The 20,180-nt window shown below is 35.4% G+C and overlaps 2 protein-coding genes across 4 annotated transcripts; both read right to left on the bottom strand.

The window, feature by feature from the left end:
* Positions 1 to 972: 972 nt before the first annotated feature.
* On the bottom strand, positions 973 to 6,302 carry LOC147568846 (cysteine synthase, chloroplastic/chromoplastic-like). Of its 3 annotated transcripts, XM_086655242.1 has the most exons (11): positions 5,639 to 5,978; positions 5,553 to 5,596; positions 4,635 to 4,744; positions 4,483 to 4,540; positions 3,988 to 4,251; positions 3,463 to 3,600; positions 3,299 to 3,350; positions 3,121 to 3,200; positions 2,870 to 2,929; positions 2,492 to 2,572; positions 973 to 1,361 (listed from the first exon to the last, which is right to left on the bottom strand). In XM_086655242.1, the coding sequence occupies exons 1-11, from the start codon at positions 5,898 to 5,900 to the stop codon at positions 1,269 to 1,271; spliced, it is 1,242 nt and encodes a 413-aa protein (XP_086511368.1). In that variant the 5' UTR covers positions 5,901 to 5,978; the 3' UTR covers positions 973 to 1,268. The 3 variants fall into 3 exon arrangements, with proteins under 3 accessions (XP_086511368.1, XP_086511367.1, XP_086511369.1); XM_086655241.1 differs by having other exon boundaries at positions 5,553 to 6,302; XM_086655243.1 differs by lacking the exons at positions 5,553 to 5,596; positions 5,639 to 5,978 and having other exon boundaries at positions 4,483 to 4,535.
* A 6,541-nt stretch (positions 6,303 to 12,843) lies between these two features.
* Positions 12,844 to 13,774, bottom strand: LOC147568845 (uncharacterized). Its single transcript, XM_086671468.1, has one exon. It carries the CDS (start codon positions 13,651 to 13,653, stop codon positions 13,093 to 13,095), a length of 561 nt encoding a protein of 186 aa, XP_086527594.1. The 5' UTR covers positions 13,654 to 13,774; the 3' UTR covers positions 12,844 to 13,092.
* Positions 13,775 to 20,180: the final 6,406 nt, after the last annotated feature.

Genomic DNA, 20,180 nt, shown 5'->3' with positions numbered 1-20,180 from the left:
TCACATAAAATACAAGAGATTTACGTGATTCGATTGGTGGGACTTACTCCACGACGACAATGACGCGATGATTTCCATTATGATAAGCAAACTAGTTACACAAGAGATTCATGAGAAAAATCTACTAAGATATCCCAAGGTTTAGTTTATATAACCACTAAAACCTAACTCCACCGACGCATTGCCTCATCGACTCTTTCTTTCTAAATCTGAAATCTACATGGATACGCTAACATATAACCGACATAAAAAACCTGTTCTGCATATCAGTTCTGTCTTGGAGCCTTACTCTACATCAGAGCCTTGCTTCATATACCAACTTTGCCTCGGTGATCAACCCTGTTAGCGAGTTCAAAATTTCGTGGCAAAATAGAAATAAGCGGGTTGGCGGGGCGTAACTGGATTAGATGTCAACCCATATTCAAGACACTTTCAACAATAAGAATGTGTATAGTTATAGAATTATGAGTCCAAATAAATTGAGAATATTTTTCGGACATCGTCGAAAATTAGTCGGCTATAGTTGACCAATTTATTTTTTAATTGTTATAGGGTAACAATTTTAGTTGACCACTTTTTCTCCATGCCGACCAGGGTCGCTGTAAACTCACATTGTAGGCGACTTTTAATATCTTTTTCAAATATTTCTCTCTTCACCTTCGTCTACCACCACCATTATTTCTCTCTCATCCTTCTTCTTCTTTATCTCTCCTTCTCTTTCTCTATCCGTTCCAGCGAAGAGTATCCTCCCATTCGTCAGGTTAGACATGTCTTTGCAAAAATAAACTTTCTACAGATAGCCATTTATAATTGGTCAAGGTCGTCAACCGGAGCCATACCCGAGACTAAAATAGACTACAAAAGTAGCCATACGCGAGACCAGAATAGGAATCAACCGTCCATCAAGAGTGAAAAAGTTCATCAAAAGAGAATTGACTCAAAAATGGAAATGATTGATTTCGTGTAGACATAGAATATACTTGGACTTGTAGTCTCTTGTAGCATTATTCTTACTGTAATTATTATAGTTCATCAATGTTACATATATAACGAAGCACAAACTAACCGTCAAATGTCAAATTACCCAAACAGGGAGCCATGAGATCTAACATTTAAATATAGAAAGACTCATTCATTTGATAGTGGTATATAGCTCTAAATAGTTTACTTTATTCATTTCCTTTGGGTAGGCCTGCATTTTTAATAGAAATAAAGAGGAAGAGGAAGTGAACTCCCAATTATTTGGGTCACATGAGTAGTTTCCATTTCTATGGTTCAGGCTGCATATTCTCACATTCTTCTCTGATTGATTGGAAAAGAACAGAGGACAGATACCTTTCTCCAAAACTTGGAAATACAACCTGTAAACATACATAAACATGGATCAAACTCATAACTATGCATTTTCTACAATAGAACTTATGTTGAATAATTTCTTTTTCTTTTGTTGACATAGACTCGATACATCACGAACATATAGTATAGTAGTTGATTATGAATTACATAAGCCATATAACGGTCATTATAAATGACATTTTGAATCCCAAAGACCATATAAAGACCCATATGACTATCTTTTGGGACTTCAAGTTCATCTATTTCAACATTTACTTAATTTATATCCCTAATAACTCAAGTTCAATAAATCTCTATTAACAATCGACCCTAGGACTTCCGGATCCAACCACTAAACCACGAAGTGGGGGGACATGTTAAATAATTTGTCGATATATAACTGTTTTAACAACTTTTTAAAAAATGTGACTATTTTTGTTGTTCAATAGTCATTATAGGTTTAAGAAGATTGGGAGAAATGCCAAACTATCATATGGTCTTATAAAAAAAAATTTGGTCAACGAAGTACACAACATAGCAAGTTTACATATATGGGGTTTGAATCCCCCTCTTTATTTTCTACTCTCTTTTCTTCTTTTCAATGCATTCAATAGTTCATAATTTTAACCTTTACAACAACTCCTTGCCTATCTGCAAGCACTAAAGGGGGTAAACATATGAAAATGACATTTTGACCAACTCATTTTCTGGCTGGACTCAATCGGGTGATGTAACTGGAAAAGATTTAGAGAGAGAAAAATAAAGACTTTAATCTCTCTTTCAATATTGTCCGGCCACATCAGTCGCGCAAAACCCAATCTGAAGACGGGTTGGGCAGACTATGAGCATACGCAAATATATAGATTTTAATTCCCATAATCTTAGCTTTATGTCAACTCCTAATTTGAAATTCGGGTTCCGCCCCCCACTACAATTACTTGCAAATATAAGAATTAACACTAATGACCATTTAAATTAAGAGAAAAGTAAGAATTAACTATTATGCTAATATATGTGTTATTAAAGTTGACTACAAGTCAAGTCATTCCTTGACTCAGACTCAATTTATTTTGCATTGTTAGTCTTACTTTTCATTTTATATTCGGGAGATAGAAGCTTCGGATCAAATAACCAAGAGAAACGAAAGTTTTCTTACCACGATAAGCTTTCCTTCATTTTCAGGTCTCTTTCCGACTCTAATAGCAGCGGCTGCTGCAGCACCTGAAGAAATGCCAACCTACATGACACATTAGAATTTAGGTAAAGTGTGTTAGCTATTGAATACATACATAGCGATTCCAAAAAAAAAAAAAAAGAATACATACATAGCCACGTATATGTAACAAGTTTTCGTAAATGTACTGTTATAACTTTGATAGTTTTATCTATTCTTATGTTATAACCATTTGTGTACAACACCACATTTAGACGCGAAACAGATACAACGAGCAATTGTTTCGTCAGTTTTAAACATGGCTTTTTATAGATACATATAGTAAATCGAACTTGAGACAAACTAGTAAGTAGTACGCACCAACAAGCCCTCTTGTCGTGCCAATTGCCTTGCTGTTTCAATCGCTTCATCTCCAGATACCTGTTAAGGAGCAAAACAATATGAAAGTTTAGCCTATATGTCACCGCGATCTGACACGATGTATACCAGTTACACCTAACACGTATAGAAAATCATATGAACACCCCTGACAGATGAATACAAGAGGAAAATAACTACGAACCGAAATATGATTAAATAAAATAAGCACATATTAGAGATAAGATTAGGACCTCTAAGACTTCGTCGATTACATTTAGGTCTAAATTCCCTGGCACAAAACCTGCTCCAATACCTTGAATTTTATGTAGACCTGCATATATTATAGACCCATAGACATAAATAAAATCCTATCTCCAAATTAACATTTCTTTAAACCAAACTTCACAGGATGCAAATGTGTTGCCTTACCAGGTTTTCCTCCTGAAAGTATGTTACTTTCTTTTGGTTCCACACCAATAACCTAAATCATAAACTCAATTAGAAATCAGAGCACAAGAACTTGTTTGGGAAGGAAAACCTCCCCACTATGATACTCATATCAACCCTAGACATGGGTATGTTATGAACCTTACCTTTATGTTAGGGTTTTGCTTTTTCAAGAATCTACCAACACCTGAAATAGTTCCACCACTTCCTATCCCTGCAATAAAGATATCAACTTTGCCTTTTGTGTCTTCCCAGATCTCTGGACCAGTTGTTTGATAGTGAATCTGCACGAAGCACATTAACGAGAGCTCAATTATATTAAATGGTCCTTTTTCTCCGTACGCAAGACAGACACTAATAAGGGCGTACTCCCGTGTTTGGCACTCGACTGTCATACACGGTGAATGAAAAAAAGAAGATAATAACAAGGAATAATAAGGATAACGAGCGCTCCGCCTACCCAGCTGGCGACAAGAGCAATGTGCAAGTGCTTGGTAGACCAACAACCCAGTAGTCCAGTACCCCGACGAGCACAAGAAGGGGGCACAAAAGAGCAAGTGCGAGAACTTGGGCCGAGGTCAAAGCGAAGATTTATTGATTCACTATGTTATGTCGAATGACGTAAAACTAGAGAAGGAATAGAAGGAACAGATTGCTTGAACATTGGGTACCTTTGGATTTGCAGGATTGTTCGATTGGTGAAGCATAAACGAATTTGGTGTCGTTTGTAGAATCTCTTCAGCTTTCTGAATTGTTCCTTTCATGTCCTTTGTCGACTCTGTAAGAACTACCTCAGCTCCAAAGGCTTTCAAAATGATTCGTCTTTCCATACTCATAGATTCAGGCATTACTATGATGAGTTTATATCCTTTCACAGCAGCAATATATGCAAGACCGATACCCGTATTGCCAGTGGTTGGTTCCACCAGAATACTCTTCAAAATATACCAAAGCACAAATATTTTGCACAAGAATCAGAACAAAAGCTAGCCTCTTTAAGTGTATAAAACTACAAAATGTAAATGTAAATGCGATATCAACCGCGAGTCCTCTTAACGACTCATAGCTCGGCTCTTCAGGTCTTTAGGATATAAAGAATGTGTATTTCTTAGGTAAAGGATCGCTATTTCAGAATAAGATATGAAATTGTAAATTAAGTTACTTACTTTTCCGGGTGTTATAAGTCCTCTCTCTTCGGCATCAGATATCATACTGTTACCTATTCTGAAGCAAAGATTGAGAAACATTCATTAGTAAGGCAACGTTATATATAACCAATTTTTTTGTTTTGTTTTTGTATGTTTAGGTTGTTCTATACCTGTCCTTGACACTACGACATGGCTCCATAATTTCAAGCTTGGCGGCAATTTTTGCTTCAGAACCCTTCGCGATTTTATTTAGGTATACCATCGGTGTCTTCCCTATAAGCTGTTAATCAAGCACAACGCCACAAAAGATACCATTATCTAAAGCAATTACAAATATCATTTCTTCTTTTGATACCAAGACCTAAGACCGCTAAAGAGCACAAGGTGTTGTTCCGGATTAACCCACTCACCCAAAAGGCCCCTACACGTTCTCGAAAGCGATATCAGACTACGACATGCGCTCACCCTTAAGACGAGAGTCCTTGGCTCTGTTGCCATTCATGGGACTCAAGGCCTGCCAGTAATGACATTGTTCCTATTTTCGCCTCCGAACACAAGGCTTTGTTCTTGGCGAAGGGAAAAGGCGTCGGCTTACTAAGATTAAGGACCCAGATACAGCACTAGATTTCGAATGTTCCTCAAAGCGATAAGGATCTATCACAATTTACCTAGAGACTTGAAGTAGCAAAACTTATTTCTTTACTATCTAGCAAGTGAAATATTTTCTCCTTTTTCTAACATGAAATCTATCGTGTGAGAATAGTCCCATATTGGAGAAGGGTGATCTAGTAACTAACAATATAATGTGTAGGTCCTCTCCACTCATTGCCAAATGGTTTTGAGTTGGATGACCACAAACTCAACCTATAGAAGTGAACTTATCTACTTTTCAGTAGAAAGGTTTGGAGAAAACAGATATGAAACAAATGCTTATCAATAAGAAGAAAATGGATTAATCTTTATATGAATAGACTAAAATCAATCAAATGGTAGAAACAAAATATCACAAAAACTCAAACTTCATATGGTTTCAATCAAATTAACAAAACTAGATAAAAGATTTAGTGAATTGTTAATGGAAGTTGCACCTTAGAAACATCTTTAGCAATATTAGGAGCTTCAATCTCTGTTTGTGAAGCTTCAAATTCTATTTTTGAAGCTTCAATCTCTGTTTTTGAAGCTTCAATCTCTGTTTGTGAAGCTTCGAACTTCGTTTGTGAAGCTTCAAACTTTGTTTGTAAAGCTTCAATCTCTGTTTGTGACTTGAGAGAAATAGCTTTACATACAAGTGGTAATGGAATGTTTTTCCCAACTTGAAAAGATATTTTCGAGTTCATGGATGAAGGAAGCTGATAAATTTTAAGTATTTGATGATCAGAAGAAAACCCTGATCTTGATTTGGGTAGAGAAGTCATTGTTCTAGAGAGAGAAGCCATTGTTTTTGTTCTTGCTAGTTAGTATAACTTACTCCCTCTCTATCTCTCTCAAGCCACTAATAACACTCTTAACTCTTCTCTGTTTCTTGCTTAGTAGGATATATGTAGCATTTTATGTCACATTTTTCGAGTGCCTATTATTGTTTAAAATGAGTTGTTACAATAAGAATTCGACAAGAAAAAAAAAAGTCGGCCGAGAAATTAGTGGTGGAATGCTTCTAGCATCTTTAGTGATGTGAAATCGATTTTATCGTTCGAATCTTAGGGAAATATATGTGACTTATAAAAGTTGCTACCGAAAGATCAACTAATGTTATCGAATTCTTTGAACAATAGAATTTCAAGGATAAAGAAGGCATCTTAAATTTTCACCATTCAAATTGCAATATTCCTCCTCATCCTACTTGAGGGAAGTGATTTTCATCCCTATATATGTATGAGCATTTCTTCACCTTATGGGGAAGATTTTATGTGGCAATAGGTCCATACCTTAGTGGAAACTTTTAGTACCTTTTCCACTTTTGACATTTTGTGTGAAACTCTTGTCACATATTGTTACACTATTCAATGCAATTTCTCGAAACTCCAAAAGCCTATCTACTGCCTAAGCTTTTCTTAAGTTGGCCCACTTCTATCATTGATGTAAGCCAATAATAAGTTAAAAGAAGTCTATGTCAAAGGGAAGTAAGTCGAGTATTTAGATCATCAACCATGTTACAATATCACCATTAATTTGTCACATAACAAATGAAACTAGGGTGGACGACAGAGATTCTCAATATTTTCTAGAGAGAAAAGACATTTGACATAGATACGACCCTTCAATTCCGACCGACCATTTCAATTTCGTAAATTCATCTCAAACGTATGGGGCAACTCCGAGAACGATCGAACCTATAAAATATCTCATCTCACTATAAAATATCTTAATCAAATTCATATCATTTTGAATTTATATAGGAAGTGGATTAGTTTGGGCGTCTCGAAGAGCCAAATTCTAACATTAGTATCTGTGAATCTAGGGTTTTTACAGAGAAATAGAGAGAAGTCGAAATGAGAGTTTAGGGCAAAACTTTGCCTTTTATATCTAGGTTATATTCTGACCAAGACCCTAGTCAAAGTCAAGTCAAGAGAAGACCAATGTCAAGTCAAGTGAAGATCAAGAAACTCTCTGGTCAAACCGAGTCAAGCAAAGACCTCTGACCAGTCAACCTGCAACAAGAATAAACAACTAAAGTTAGTTACAACTAATTCTGTTTTAGTTGTCTAACTAACTTTCTAATCTTTCCTTTCTCTTCTTCTTTGTTTTTCATTAGTATAAATAAACTTGTAATAAACTAGAAAATCATTGATTGGAAATAAAATAGAGTTCTTAGAATTTCTTACATGGTATCAGACTAGGTCTTTTGTGATCCAAAAGCTAGGGTTCTTTGAGCTCAATAACAATCATCATCATCTCGCAATCAAAGAAAAGATTCAACATTCAGAAAATTCAACATTCAATATCAAAATTCAGAATACTCAATATCAAAATTCAGAAGATTCAACATTATAATCAAGATTTCAAAGATTATCATCAAAACTACAACAAAATACAACATTACTTACTGTTTTTTCAGGCTTTTCTTCAAGCTTTCTGCAAATGACTTCAAATATAGGTAATCTGCCCCCAATTTCATCAGTTACTAGTTTCATCACTGAAAAGTTAGATGATTCTAACTTTCTTATGTGGAAAGACCAAATAGAAACCCTTCTTAGTACTTATGAGTTACTAGGGTTTGTCACTGGCACAATTGAAGCACCTCCACAACTTACTTTCATTCATGGAGTTGAACAAATAAACCCAGACTTCCAACAGTGGAGGAGTAAAGAGAACTTTGTGAAATCATATCTCAAAAGTACTCTCTCCAAATCTGTTTATTATGATACCTATGGCCTTCAAACTGCTAAAGAAATATGGGATTATCTTGTTCTTACACACAATGAAGGTCTTGAGTCTCAAAAAGACCAATTGAGAAAGAAATTGCAAAATATAAAAAAGGGAAACTCTACTATATCTGTCTATCTCAGGGAATTAAAGCAAATTTCTGATTCTTTACTATCTGTTAATGACAAAGTAAATGAAACAGAACTAGTAAGAATTGCTATTCAAGGGTTAAGTGTTGATTATGATCAGTTTACCATTGCTGTGAGAGCAAACAATGAGCACTTAACATTTGCTCAACTAAAATCTAGGTTAATACAACATGAACAATGGTTATTATCAAGAGAAGTAGACCATGAGGCTAATTATGTGAGGAGATATAACCAACAACAACAATCTAGACAGAGTTATAAACCCTCTCCTTCTTATTATAAGAATCAACCCTTAGTAAAAAAAGATGAGAATATATCATCCTCTCAAGTGTCAGGAGGTTCAAATCAACACTATAAAGGAAAAAGGGCAGATGATTTTGATTTCTCAAAAGTTCCTTGTGGAATTTGTAAAAGGTGGGGGCATTCAGCAGGTGTCTGTTATTTTAGATATCAACAAAATAAAAATCATATGGGTTACCACTCTGAATCACAAGATAAGCAAGATCTTTCCTTAGAAAATTCTACACATATGCCAGATTCACATTCATATCTTTATGAAGATGAGGTCTTATTAGAATGTAATAATGCTGAATTATATGATTCTAATATGACTCAAAGTTATCATATTTCAAATGATGATGAGGTATTTCAAGAATGTCACACTGCTATTGTTCAAAATATGGCAGAAGATGTATTCTTTGATTGTGAATCATCTAACAGTACAGCAGAAGAATGTCATGTTGTCACTACAACTACAACTGATCAAAATACAACATGGCTAGCAGATACAGGAACAAGTAGTCATATGACTCATAGTGCTTCTATATTGAAATCAATTCAAGCCTATAAAGGGACAGAGGCAGTCATGGTGGGTAGTGGCAAATTTCTTCCTATTACAGACACTGGGTCTTCTGATTTATCTACTGCCACTCATTCATTTGAACTAAACAAGGTATTGTGTGTTCCAAATCTAAAAAGGAATCTCTTATCTGTGTCAAAGTTTACAAGAGATAACTCATGCTCAATTGAGTTTCTACCATGGGGTTATACTATAAAAGACTTATGCACCAAAAAGATATTGGCTGAGGGTCCTATGAAACAAAATCTATATCCTATTGAAGTTCATAACAAGATATTAAAAGACAGAATCATCTCAGCTCATATGGCTCTTACTGCAGTTCAATATGATATATGGCATGCAAGATTAGGTCATTCCCACAATGGTATAATTACTCAACTACATAATGAACAGAAGATAGCATTATCAACTACTAATGAGAAGACTTTGTGCAAATCTTGTGCTTTAGGCAAGAGCAAATGTCTGCCTTTTGAGGAGTCCACTACTACCACTAATACTCCCTTATATTTGGTTCACTGTGATATATGGGGACCAGCCCCTGTTGCAACCCCAAATGGGGCAAAGTACTATATTCTCTTTCTAGATGATTTCAGCAAGTTTAGTTGGATATATGCTATGAAAGCTAGATCTGATAGCACAAAGTGTTTCATTCATTTCAAGGCTGCAGCTGAAAATCTTTTGAAGGAAAAGATAGTATATTTTCAGTCTGATGGGGCTCCTGAATTGAAACATGGAGAATTCAGAAAGTTTTTGGACTCAAATGGGATAATATTCAGGTGTTCTTGTCCATATACTCCACAACAGAATGGAAAGGCAGAGAGAAAGCACAGACATATCACTGAATTAGGGACACCTAGTACATCTACTAGTTCACCAGCTAATTCAGTTACTAGAACTCAATCTCCAAGTGAGATGGGCATTGCTAATTCTAGAACTAGTACACCAGCATCTCAGCTTGGTTTAGTTCCAATTCAGCAGACTAGACAGGTCACTACTAGAGGAATGAATGGTATAATCAAAAGTAAAACCCTTCCTTCTGATTTTGTGGCCCATTTTACATCACCTCACACTATCAATGTTGCATATTTGTCTATTCTACAATTACCCACTGAGCCAACTACTTACAAAGAGGCAGCAAAACACATTGAATGGACAAAAGCTATGCAAGATGAATATCAAGCACTCTTAGACAATAAAACTTGGTCACTAGTACCATATCGTAAGAGTATGAATGTTCTAGGCTGCAAATGGGTATTCAAACTCAAACAAAAGAGTGATGGTACTATAGAAAGATATAAAGCCAGACTTGTGGCTAAAGGCTTTCATCAACAAGAGGGAGTTGATTATGCAGAAACTTTCAGTCCAGTGGTCAAATCAAATACCATTAGAATAGTACTCACAATTGCTGTTACTAAGTCACGGCACATCAAGCAGTTAGATGTCTCAAATGCTTTCCTTCATGGGACTCTTGATGAAGATGTTTTTATGGTCCAACCATCTGGTTTTATTCAGTCTGAAAAAGAATCTTATGTGTGTCATTTACACAAAGCCCTATATGGGCTAAAGCAAGCACCAAGGGCATGGTTCAACAAATTTGCTTCCTTTCTATACTCATATGGTTTTCACAAGAACAAGACAGACCACTCCATGTTTGTGTATCACTCTAGTGCAGACAACATGATATTATTACTATATGTGGATGATATCATCCTTACAGGCAGCTCTGACTCCCAAATCAATTGTCTCATAAAGGAGTTGAGTATGGTTTTTAAAATGAAGGATTTGGGGTCATTAGCTTATTTCCTGGGTATTGAAGTAACTCATACTCAACAGCAAGGGTCTATCATTCTCACACAGAACAAATATGCACTTCAACTACTTCAGAAAGCAGACTTATTGAATTCAAAACCATCAAAATTACCAGTATCAGATGGTAAAAGAGTCTCACTTACAGATGGAGATGAGCTACCAAGTCCAACAGAATACAGGAGTTTAGTAGGGGCTTTACAATACCTCACTTTGACCCGTCCTGATCTTTCCTTTGCAGTCAATTACGCCGCTCAGTTCATGCACAAACCAACAAATACTCATTTAGTTTTGGTCAAGAAAATCTTGCGATATGTAAAAGGGACTTTGGGTTCAGATATTTTAATCTCTCCTTCAGATTTAACAACATTAACAGCCTATTCAGACTCAGATTGGGCTGGTTGCCCTGACTCACGCAAGTCAACAGGAGGCTACTGTGTGTTTCTAGGTAAAACCCTAATTTCTTGGTGCTCGAAAAAGCAGGCAACAGTAGCAAAATCCTCAACGGAAGCAAAATATAAAGCTTTATCTAACACTGCTACAGAAATGGTTTGGATTACGTACCTTATGGATGAACTTGGTTGTTCTCTGAAGAAACCATTGCTTCTCTACTGTGACAATATTAGTGCGAAATACTTAGCCTCAAATCCCATATTTCATGCCAGAACGAAACATATAGAGGTCGATTTCCACTATGTCAGAGATCTAGTTTCGAATGGAACTTTGGTGGTTCATCATCTCCCAACGAAGGAACAAATCGCAGATATATTTACCAAAGGGGTTTCACTTGATCTGTTCACCTATTTTCGAAGCAAACTCATGCTTCATCGCAGCTCCTCCCTATGAGTTTGAGGGGGGTGTGAATCTAGGGTTTTTACAGAGAAATAGAGAGAAGTCGAAATGAGAGTTTAGGGCAAAACTTTGCCTTTTATATCTAGGTTATATCCTGACCAAGACCCTAGTCAAAGTCAAGTCAAGAGAAGACCAATGTCAAGTCAAGTGAAGACCAAGAAACTCTCTGGTCAAACCGAGTCAAGCAAAGACCTCTGACCAGTCAACCTACAACAAGAATAAACAACTAAAGTTAGTTACAACTAATTCTGTTTTAGTTGTCTAACTAACTTTCTAATCTTTCCTTTCTCTTCTTCTTTGTTTTTCATTAGTATAAATAAACTTGTAATAAACTAGAAAATCATTGATTGGAAATAAAATAGAGTTCTTAGAATTTCTTACAGTATCCTTGAATGAGAGGAAATTCAAATTGTGAACCACAAATTGTTAACAAAATCTTGACCATAAAACTTCATCCTAACCTTAGAGACACCAGAAAAACAAGAAACTTCACTGTCTCTTTATGCAATAATTTAAATTCCTCTCTTAATACCGATGACTCGCTATTGCACTTTGAAGTGTTTAAAGCTTTGCCCTTTGTGCTCCTAACTTGATGAAACTGAATTGAATCTTTTTTGTTAGTAATAACAGGGAGAGGGAAAGTGGATTATACTTTGTTCTTAAAAAAATTATAGTTTTCAAATTACTCTTTGCAATTGCAGAATCAGAACTCATCAACTGCACTTCGTAGTGTCGAGCGATTTTGCTAGTCCTTCTTCAAAAGGATTGAAAGCGTAGTTATTTGAAGACAAGACATTTTTTTTTAGAAACGCATTATAGCTAGAAAGTTTAATAACAATTTCGTATTAGCTAGGAAGGCAATGTTAGATATTATAAGTAACACAATGGTCGCCTTGTAAGTGTTTGCCTCACTTCTTAAGCTAGTTTTTGAGGTGAGATATAGGCCCCACCCACTTAAAGCAAGTAAGACCCAAGAACCGCGCTGACAAAAATGGTATCAAAGTCCTGGTTCACCAAAAGCCTTTCAGGTCCATTGTGGTAGTGGTCGTCTTATAAGTGTAAGACAAAGCCTCACTTCTTGAGCTAGTTTTTCAGGTGAGATAGGCCCCATCCACTTAAGGCAAGTAAGACCAAAAACCACACCGACGAAAATGGTATCAAAGCCCGGGTTCACCAAAGCCTTTCAGGTCCATTGTAGTTTGTGGAGGGAAGACCAAGACCACTTGGGGACAAGTATAACCACACCCACAAGTTAACTCTTCAAAAAAAGAAAGGAATTTTACTCAAAAAAAAAAAAACAAATTGTAAAATATGAAAAAGGAGAGAAAGGGGGAACAAACACCATTAAAATTTAGAACCAAATAAGAACTTCAATTATAAACAACATAATAATTATAATGTAGTTTTCATCAATCCGAGTCGAAATCGAACAACAAACACAAACAACATATCAAGTTGCCAACAACCCTTGGTTGGAGTGGTAAGAGGTATCCACCTTAGAGGTCAAGGGTTCGAGGCACACGCTGAACAATTAAAAAAAAAAAAAACAATTCCAAAAAAACAACAACATATCAAGTCTAATTATATGAGAATTTCAATCTACACATTCAAAGCCAGTGGCCATTCATTCATCTCCTCTGCTTCTTGAACTTTAGCACTTCTCTTGATTGAATTCCCATCACTTCCTTCAACATAAGCATAATATCTTAATGCAAATGCAAGCCCTAAAACAACCCATTCTAAACAAAATATTGTGATTGAAAGCCCACCAGATAATCTTAATATCATTGAACCATCTTCTTCTCTAACATAAGATTTCAAATCTCCAAGAACTTCCCCTGTTCTTGTGAAAATCAATACTGATACTGCACCTTGAAATATAGCTGTTAGAACCGTTCCAATCATGTGGGTAGTATACCATTGACTAGTTCTCACTGAGGCGACGGCACAACCGGAGATTGCAGCTGCAATTGTAAGAATTTGGAGGAGGATTAGGAAGAAACCAGAGAGAGATGGGATTAGACGAAGAGAAAGAGTTAGGAAGATGCAACTTGATGATGCTCCTAATAGGATGTAATTTGATAGAAGAAAGATTTTTTGAGTTCGGTAGTGTGATTGTGTCATTGAAGATGATAAATCATTGTTGATTGAGAACCCCATTTTCAGATTATTTTTTTTTTTGTAATCTCAGAACCTGTGGTTTGGTGAATGCTTTGTGATCTCTAGAGAGAGAAGAAAATCTAGAGAGATAGAGAGAGGAAAGTCTAGAGAGAGAGAGAGAGAGAGGGATGTTGAAGGGAATGGGGAGAATGGGGGAGAAGATATAGAAAGAGGAGAAATGTGAGCAACGGTCATATTTGATGGAAAGTTTGATTTTGAGGAGTTTATGGCCGTTGGGAGAGTGGGGACATCCATCTAACGGCTCTTTTTCTTCAAATGCTAGTTGACTAGACTGTACGTGGAGTCGGGGAGATCGTGCCACGTGACCGCTGGCCTATTTCCTCATCGGGTCGTGAGATTCAGGTAAGAAATTAAGACAACTTGGAGCGCCCCTAGAGCAACTCCAACACTAGTCGGCGTATCTGGGGGCTGAGCTCAGCCTCAAGAGGACCGCAACATTATTAATCTAATTAAACTCTAAATGAAATACATTACTAATTAAATTTTTACGTTAATAATCAAACGGTCCAAATCTACTCATTGTCATCGTTAGATCTCATATTCCACAAGTGTTGAACCATATCTGACTTCAATCGGATATGAATTTCCTGGCTTCTAATTCGACCAAGACAATCAAGCACTTCGTCTGGTAAAATTTCTCCACGATATATCGGACCCATTTCACATCCTTAAATATTGTTTGTAGCGGTCCTTCATCTTCAATAGTCATGTTATGCATTATGATACATGTCTTCATGATATCACTCATTGTCTTTACATCCCACCAACGTGTCGGCTCCCGAATAATTCCCCAACGAACTTGCAGTACTGATGGGCCTAAAAGGTTACCCTAAAAGGTCTCCATCCGCAAGTATACGGGCGTCAAGTAATAACCCGGTAAGAACGGGGTCGATCCACAGAGACTAGTCAAACTCGTTCTTAATTTCGAATTAACACGATTCTTCTTTCAAATGGTTGGTGAGAAACTGATAAAATAATAAACTAACTAAAGAAACTATTGTTTTTTATGAATTTTTTTCTTCTCACCGATGTGTAGAAGCCTAGGATTTTAGAATCCATCTTAACACGTCTGAATGGCGTCCTAAACACACATATCTTTTTATCACTCAAGTTTCGGTAACCTATATACCGAACCCCGAAAATAGTCTAGTTAAAGCCGAAAACAATCAAAATCTAAATCCAAAGCTTTGATACATTAAAATTTCAACTATTAACTATCAATCTATAAGCATACACCATCAAAGAACTCAACTTAAGTATGGTGTATCAAATCAAAAGCATGGCCAATGAAGATATCGTTATCTATCAAAATTAAGAATTCAATATTCTTACATTTAAACTAGATCAAGATATTAAAGCATGAAGAAAATATCACCGAAATTATGATAAAACTTCATCATAAACTCCCAACAAAAATGGACGGTCAAACTTATACATCTCATAACTGACTGAGCTGGTTTATTATAATAGATGTATCGATGATGTATGATGTAATGACTCGATGTAAAAAAAAGAGCGTAGTAGATGAACATCAAAAGCTTCTAACAACATTAAGTTGGAGTCAATGATGTCGAAGGTAACCAAGTCAAAATAGTATTATGTTACTCTTTGACCCTTTGCCAACCTAGGGGTAGGTCTAGGAAAAAAGTCTGAAAATCTGAAACCCATCACGGGTACCTGAGTATGTTAGAACTCACTGAAATCCGAAGACGGGTTTAGCCCGACCGACCCGTTGAAATAAACGGGTTGGTTTCGGGTTTCGAAGTGATACCCGACATCCCGTCTGTTAATATTTACCCGACGTAACCCGCTTAATAATGTCATCCATTTATGCGATAATACCTATGTACATTCTATGTATGCTTGCTTGTATGTATTTATGTATAACACTAGGCATGACCTGTGCCTCCGACAAGCAATTTTGTGCGTCATAAAAATGGAGGAAGATCATGACTAAAGTAGACTTCTAACTCATTGGAGATGCTCTAAGTGAGGCAAATGAAGAGCAAAAGTATATCTCCAACTCATGACGTGTAATCAAGTATAAGTACTAACAAACTTGAGATTTATAGTGACATTTTACCATCTACATATCTTTTGTAGTTTATAGTTACATTTTTATATATATACACACATTAAATGAAGTTTAAGGTAATTGGTCGGTTAAGAGCCTACCAAGTCACCGTGCTATATTACTCCAGTTCTTCGAATCGTCCCCTCATCTTTTAGTTGTCACGGAGTTGGTAGCTTAACATGAATAACTAAATCTGGTCTCATCTGTAGTTAACATATTTAGGTTCTTTTAGGTTTTAAATCTCTATAGGATCTTTTTATTTGATTTAATAGGATCATCGTTAAAAAAATAAAGTTCAGGTAAATTTTGATGATCTTTGTTAACATGGCTAGTCATGATTTATTTTCATGGATATTAGAGTGCTAATATGATTCTTGTTGGTTTTGTGTAAGTCCCATCTTTTGATGCATCTATATCTTATAAGCATGAGAAAATCAACATCAATTTCAAATAATGGTTGTGGTGACTGAATGATGAAGAAAGAAACTTTGCATGACTTTAAATTTTGGAATCCAATCTGTAATGCAATTCTTCAACCATGGGTTCAGCTGAATCAATATGTGGTCACATTTCAAAATTGGGCTCCAAAGGTTTTCTTTCGAAAATATACATGAAGCAATAACTATGAGCATCCCTGAATGATCAAACTATACGTTGCCTCTAAGAAGGATGTTGAATAGCCGAAACTCGTCTAGTCTCATCATTGTTCTTCTTCTTCCCCAAGACACCACAAAATTTGAATTGCCAACTATTTTCTATTACTTTTTGCTAATTTAGTACTACTTGAAGGTAATTTCTTCACCAAGGTTGTGTCAATGTTTTGTAAATTGTATAGACGCTAGTGATTGGCGATTTTTATTTTCGGTTTCACTTCCACGAACAAAAAATGTTGCCTTCGTTTCTTATCCTTGCTTCTACATATATTACAGATAGATTGCTTCTTAATGCCTCTCATTTAGAGCAAAACACTCAGCACACAGAAACATGTTTTAAATGTGAACTTAACCTCCATATTGTTTTTCATGTCAATTGATGAAGGTTTAGTGCAATTCTTCTGAAACCTGAAAACAAAACAGATATGGTGTTTGTTCGTAAGAGGTAAAGAGAAAATGCTTACGACTTCAAGGGAGCACTGTGAGTTAATTTTGATGGAAGAAAAGACCATAAAGAAAATTGTGGAAGACGCGAGAGAAACACTCGGAGGAGAAACACTTCCACAATTCTGATCAAAATATTTTCAAATCAATGATATTTTTTCTTTTCATTGAATTCTCTTGATTAAAATTCCCAATCTAGGGAGTAAGAAATCTGAAGAAAGGAAATTTATTGAATGAATACGTTTGGAGCGGGAGACAAAATTATTGAACAAATTCCATAATATTTGTTAAACTAAAAAATATGAAGAGATAGTTGAATGAATACGTTGGGAGGCGTTATCGAATAAATTCAATTCTTTGTCTGGTTCAATGAGGAAATATAAAGGTAGATAATGTTAGAGAGATAGTTGATGGATACGAAGCGAGGGGATAGAATCGATTGAATAAATTAAATTATCTGTTTGTCTATTCAACAAAGAAATATGAAGAGAAAGATTGAGATATAAAATTAATGAAAACTTATCATTTACAAGTTCAGAGATTGAAAATTAACGAAGACACATTTAAACCCATTTATATGTGCATCAATGGGATCAACTATAGACTCGAAATTTATGGTTTTTTGCGATGCTAACTGTTACAAAAACCTGCTTGAAAAACATACCTACCGAGAATTAGAAATACTTCATATGATGGATGAGAAGATCACAAATACAATAATCTAGTTAGGAACAAAGAAATTGAATAGAGAGAATTATGTAAAAGATTCCACCTTCACTTTCTTACACTTCAGCTTATTTTCAGCCATCAATTGTTCTCTCATCTATAAAATAAAAACATCATGGGAAGAGAAAGTCATCAATGATCTATCAAAAGAATTAAGTTGAGGTAAATTGAATAATTTATCTTTGAGTTTTCTTAACAAGAAACGCAAATGTATCCTTTGACAATGCTATAACCCAAACTGTTTTGGATTTGCTTTCAAGAAAAAAAAAACTATTTTGGATTTTCATAGCACATATGAGTAATTGATATTCGGCCCCATTGGTTGATTCCAAAATCACGCAACCTACAACGTAAACCAAACTGAAAATTCATTAAGAAAAACTAAGACGATAATTCTCTAACTACAACGTAAACCAACTTTCTAAGCATATAACTCAAATAATAAAAGTATATTGTACATAGAATATCACCATTTTCCTGAAGATGTGCGTACCTTTTAATGCTAATAATATAACGATCCTGGTAAGTTCCAAAGATTGGAACCTGCATACAAGTTCAAGAATTAACATGTGTTGTATACATCTCCCTTTGACTACGGAGCGAAGATTGAAATATAAAGTGATCAATGAAAATATAAAGTTTCTTGTCTATTGTCTGTGTAATGGATGGTTAGCCATCTAGGCTTCTACCATTGCATTGTTTTGTTTTTTCATTAATGATACTATTTTATCTTCTAAAAAAAAAATATATACATATATATTATATCCGTAATCAAAACTTACAAATCCACAACGACAATATATATTGGACGAGCCTGTATCACTTCTTCCGCAGATTGATGGGCCTAGAAAGTTTCCTAAATAGGTCTCCACCCGCAAGTATACGGGCGTCAAGTAATAGTTCCGGTAAGACCGGCTCGTTCCTCAGAGACTAAGTGAACCTATTCTAAGACTTGGAAGTGTCACGGTTTTTCTTTTTAAAATTGAGTTTTTAAGATAAAATAATGAAATACTAAAACAAATGTATGAACTCAAATGGGCCTAGGGTTTTTGGAATCCATCTTAACATGTATTAATGATGATCTAATCAAGCATATCTTCTTTATCACTCAAGTTTTGGTAACCGAATGTACCAAACCCCGGAAAATGTTCTAGTTAAAGCCGAATAACACTAAAGTCTAAACTCGAAGTTTTAAAATAAAAAGTCGCAACTATTAACTATCAATTTATAAGCATGACTCATTAAAGGACTTAACCTAAACATGAGCCATCAAATCAAATGCATAGCTAATGAAGAAATCTCCCTATGTCAACACTAAGAATTTAATATTATAACTATTAAGGCATTTAAGATATTAAACCATGAAAAGGATTATCATCAAAATATTTTCAGACTTCACCAAGAACCCTAAGTCAAAGAGAGTTTAGCTAATCATGATCAAGTAACTAATAAGTATGATGAATAGGAAAGGAAAAGGAGATGAACTAAACTTTTTATCGCGGGAAAATGATTTTCCTTCTGTGAACCAAACACTCCCCTGGAGAAAATAACTTTCCAGCAAAGTTGGATTGTTATTTTCCAGCAGAAGTTCCGACCCAAACAGGGTCTCCTTCTCTAACAAAATTTCCTCTATCCTACTGTTTTGTTCTTCTTCAAACCTCTCTACTGTTTCTCTCTTTTCTTTTCCTTTCGATCCAGAAATCAAACACCAACCCAATAGAAAGAGAAGATATTGATTAAATTAAGAAATAGAAACAAACTCTCTCTCTCTGATTTCATTGGATTTCTCTGTTAATCTCACTCTACAATCACTCTTTCTCTCTCTCTGTTATTCTCTCTTTTCTCTCACAAAAAAGATAGGATTACATAAGGAAAAGAATTGAAAATAGAAGATGGTAATAATTCGGTTTCCAATTCCTGTTTTTATTGAGCCTAAGAGATGATAGAAACTGACTCTGTTCTTGTGTTCTTTACAAACCAAGATGCTCTCTCTCTCTCTCTCTCTCTCTCTCTCTCTCTAGTATTTCTGATTTTGTTGAGCTTTAGAGGGTGATGATCTCCCCAAAACCGAGATGAGATTGAACTGTCTCTGTCCTCTCTTTATATAGAGAGAGGATAAGAAAGAAGAAGAGATTCTTAATTAATCCAATACCCTCTGTTTCTGTCATATATCTTTCTCTCTCTCAAATATCTTCAATCTCTCTCTCTCTAATATGTTTCTTTCTCTTTCTTCTATTCCCAATCACCATGAGAAATCTTCCTGTGATTACTCTCTAAAAATTTCCATCTCTATTCATCAAATATCTCCATCAATCTCATCTCTTTCATTTGTAAATACCCTGTTTAGCTCTCTCTCTCTCTCTACTGTGTGAAATCTTTCTCTGAAAATAGAGATTGAAATGAATCTCCAACTGTTTCTTTAATATCTTGTCCTTGATTTCATCTCTGTCAATCCATTTCTCTCTACTGTTTTCATTCTCCAGAAGATAGAGATGAGAGAGATAAGAAATAAAATATTTCACTAATCTCTCTCTCTAAATTTATCCCAAAATTTCCAGCCGATTCTTCCTTCCTTTAATCTTAAAATCTCACTTGATCTCTCTCTGTTA

The sequence above is a fragment of the Eschscholzia californica genome, unplaced genomic scaffold (genome assembly GCF_041429995.1).
Source record: "Eschscholzia californica isolate CP2 unplaced genomic scaffold, dmEscCali1.0.p SCAF_1, whole genome shotgun sequence".
NCBI classification, from domain to species: domain Eukaryota; kingdom Viridiplantae; phylum Streptophyta; class Magnoliopsida; order Ranunculales; family Papaveraceae; genus Eschscholzia; species Eschscholzia californica.
Note: the sequence above shows the minus strand (reverse complement) of the source record. Positions and strands in the feature narration are given on the sequence as shown.

Bases quoted from the DNA above. Each gene is read 5' to 3' on its own strand.
- LOC147568846 (XM_086655241.1), bottom strand. From the start codon at position 5,900: ATGGCTTCTCTCTCTAGAACAATGACTTCTCTACCCAAATCAAGATCA. The intron at 4,745-5,552 runs GTGCAACTTCCA...CTTGATTAACAG, and splicing joins TTGCTAAAGATGTTTCTAAG to CTTATAGGGAAGACACCGAT. The intron at 3,201-3,298 runs GTAAGGCAACAC...TAATATATGCAG, and splicing joins ACTTTCAGGAGGAAAACCTG to GTCTACATAAAATTCAAGGT.
- LOC147568845 (XM_086671468.1), bottom strand. From the start codon at position 13,653: ATGGGGTTCTCAATCAACAATGATTTATCATCTTCAATGACACAATCA.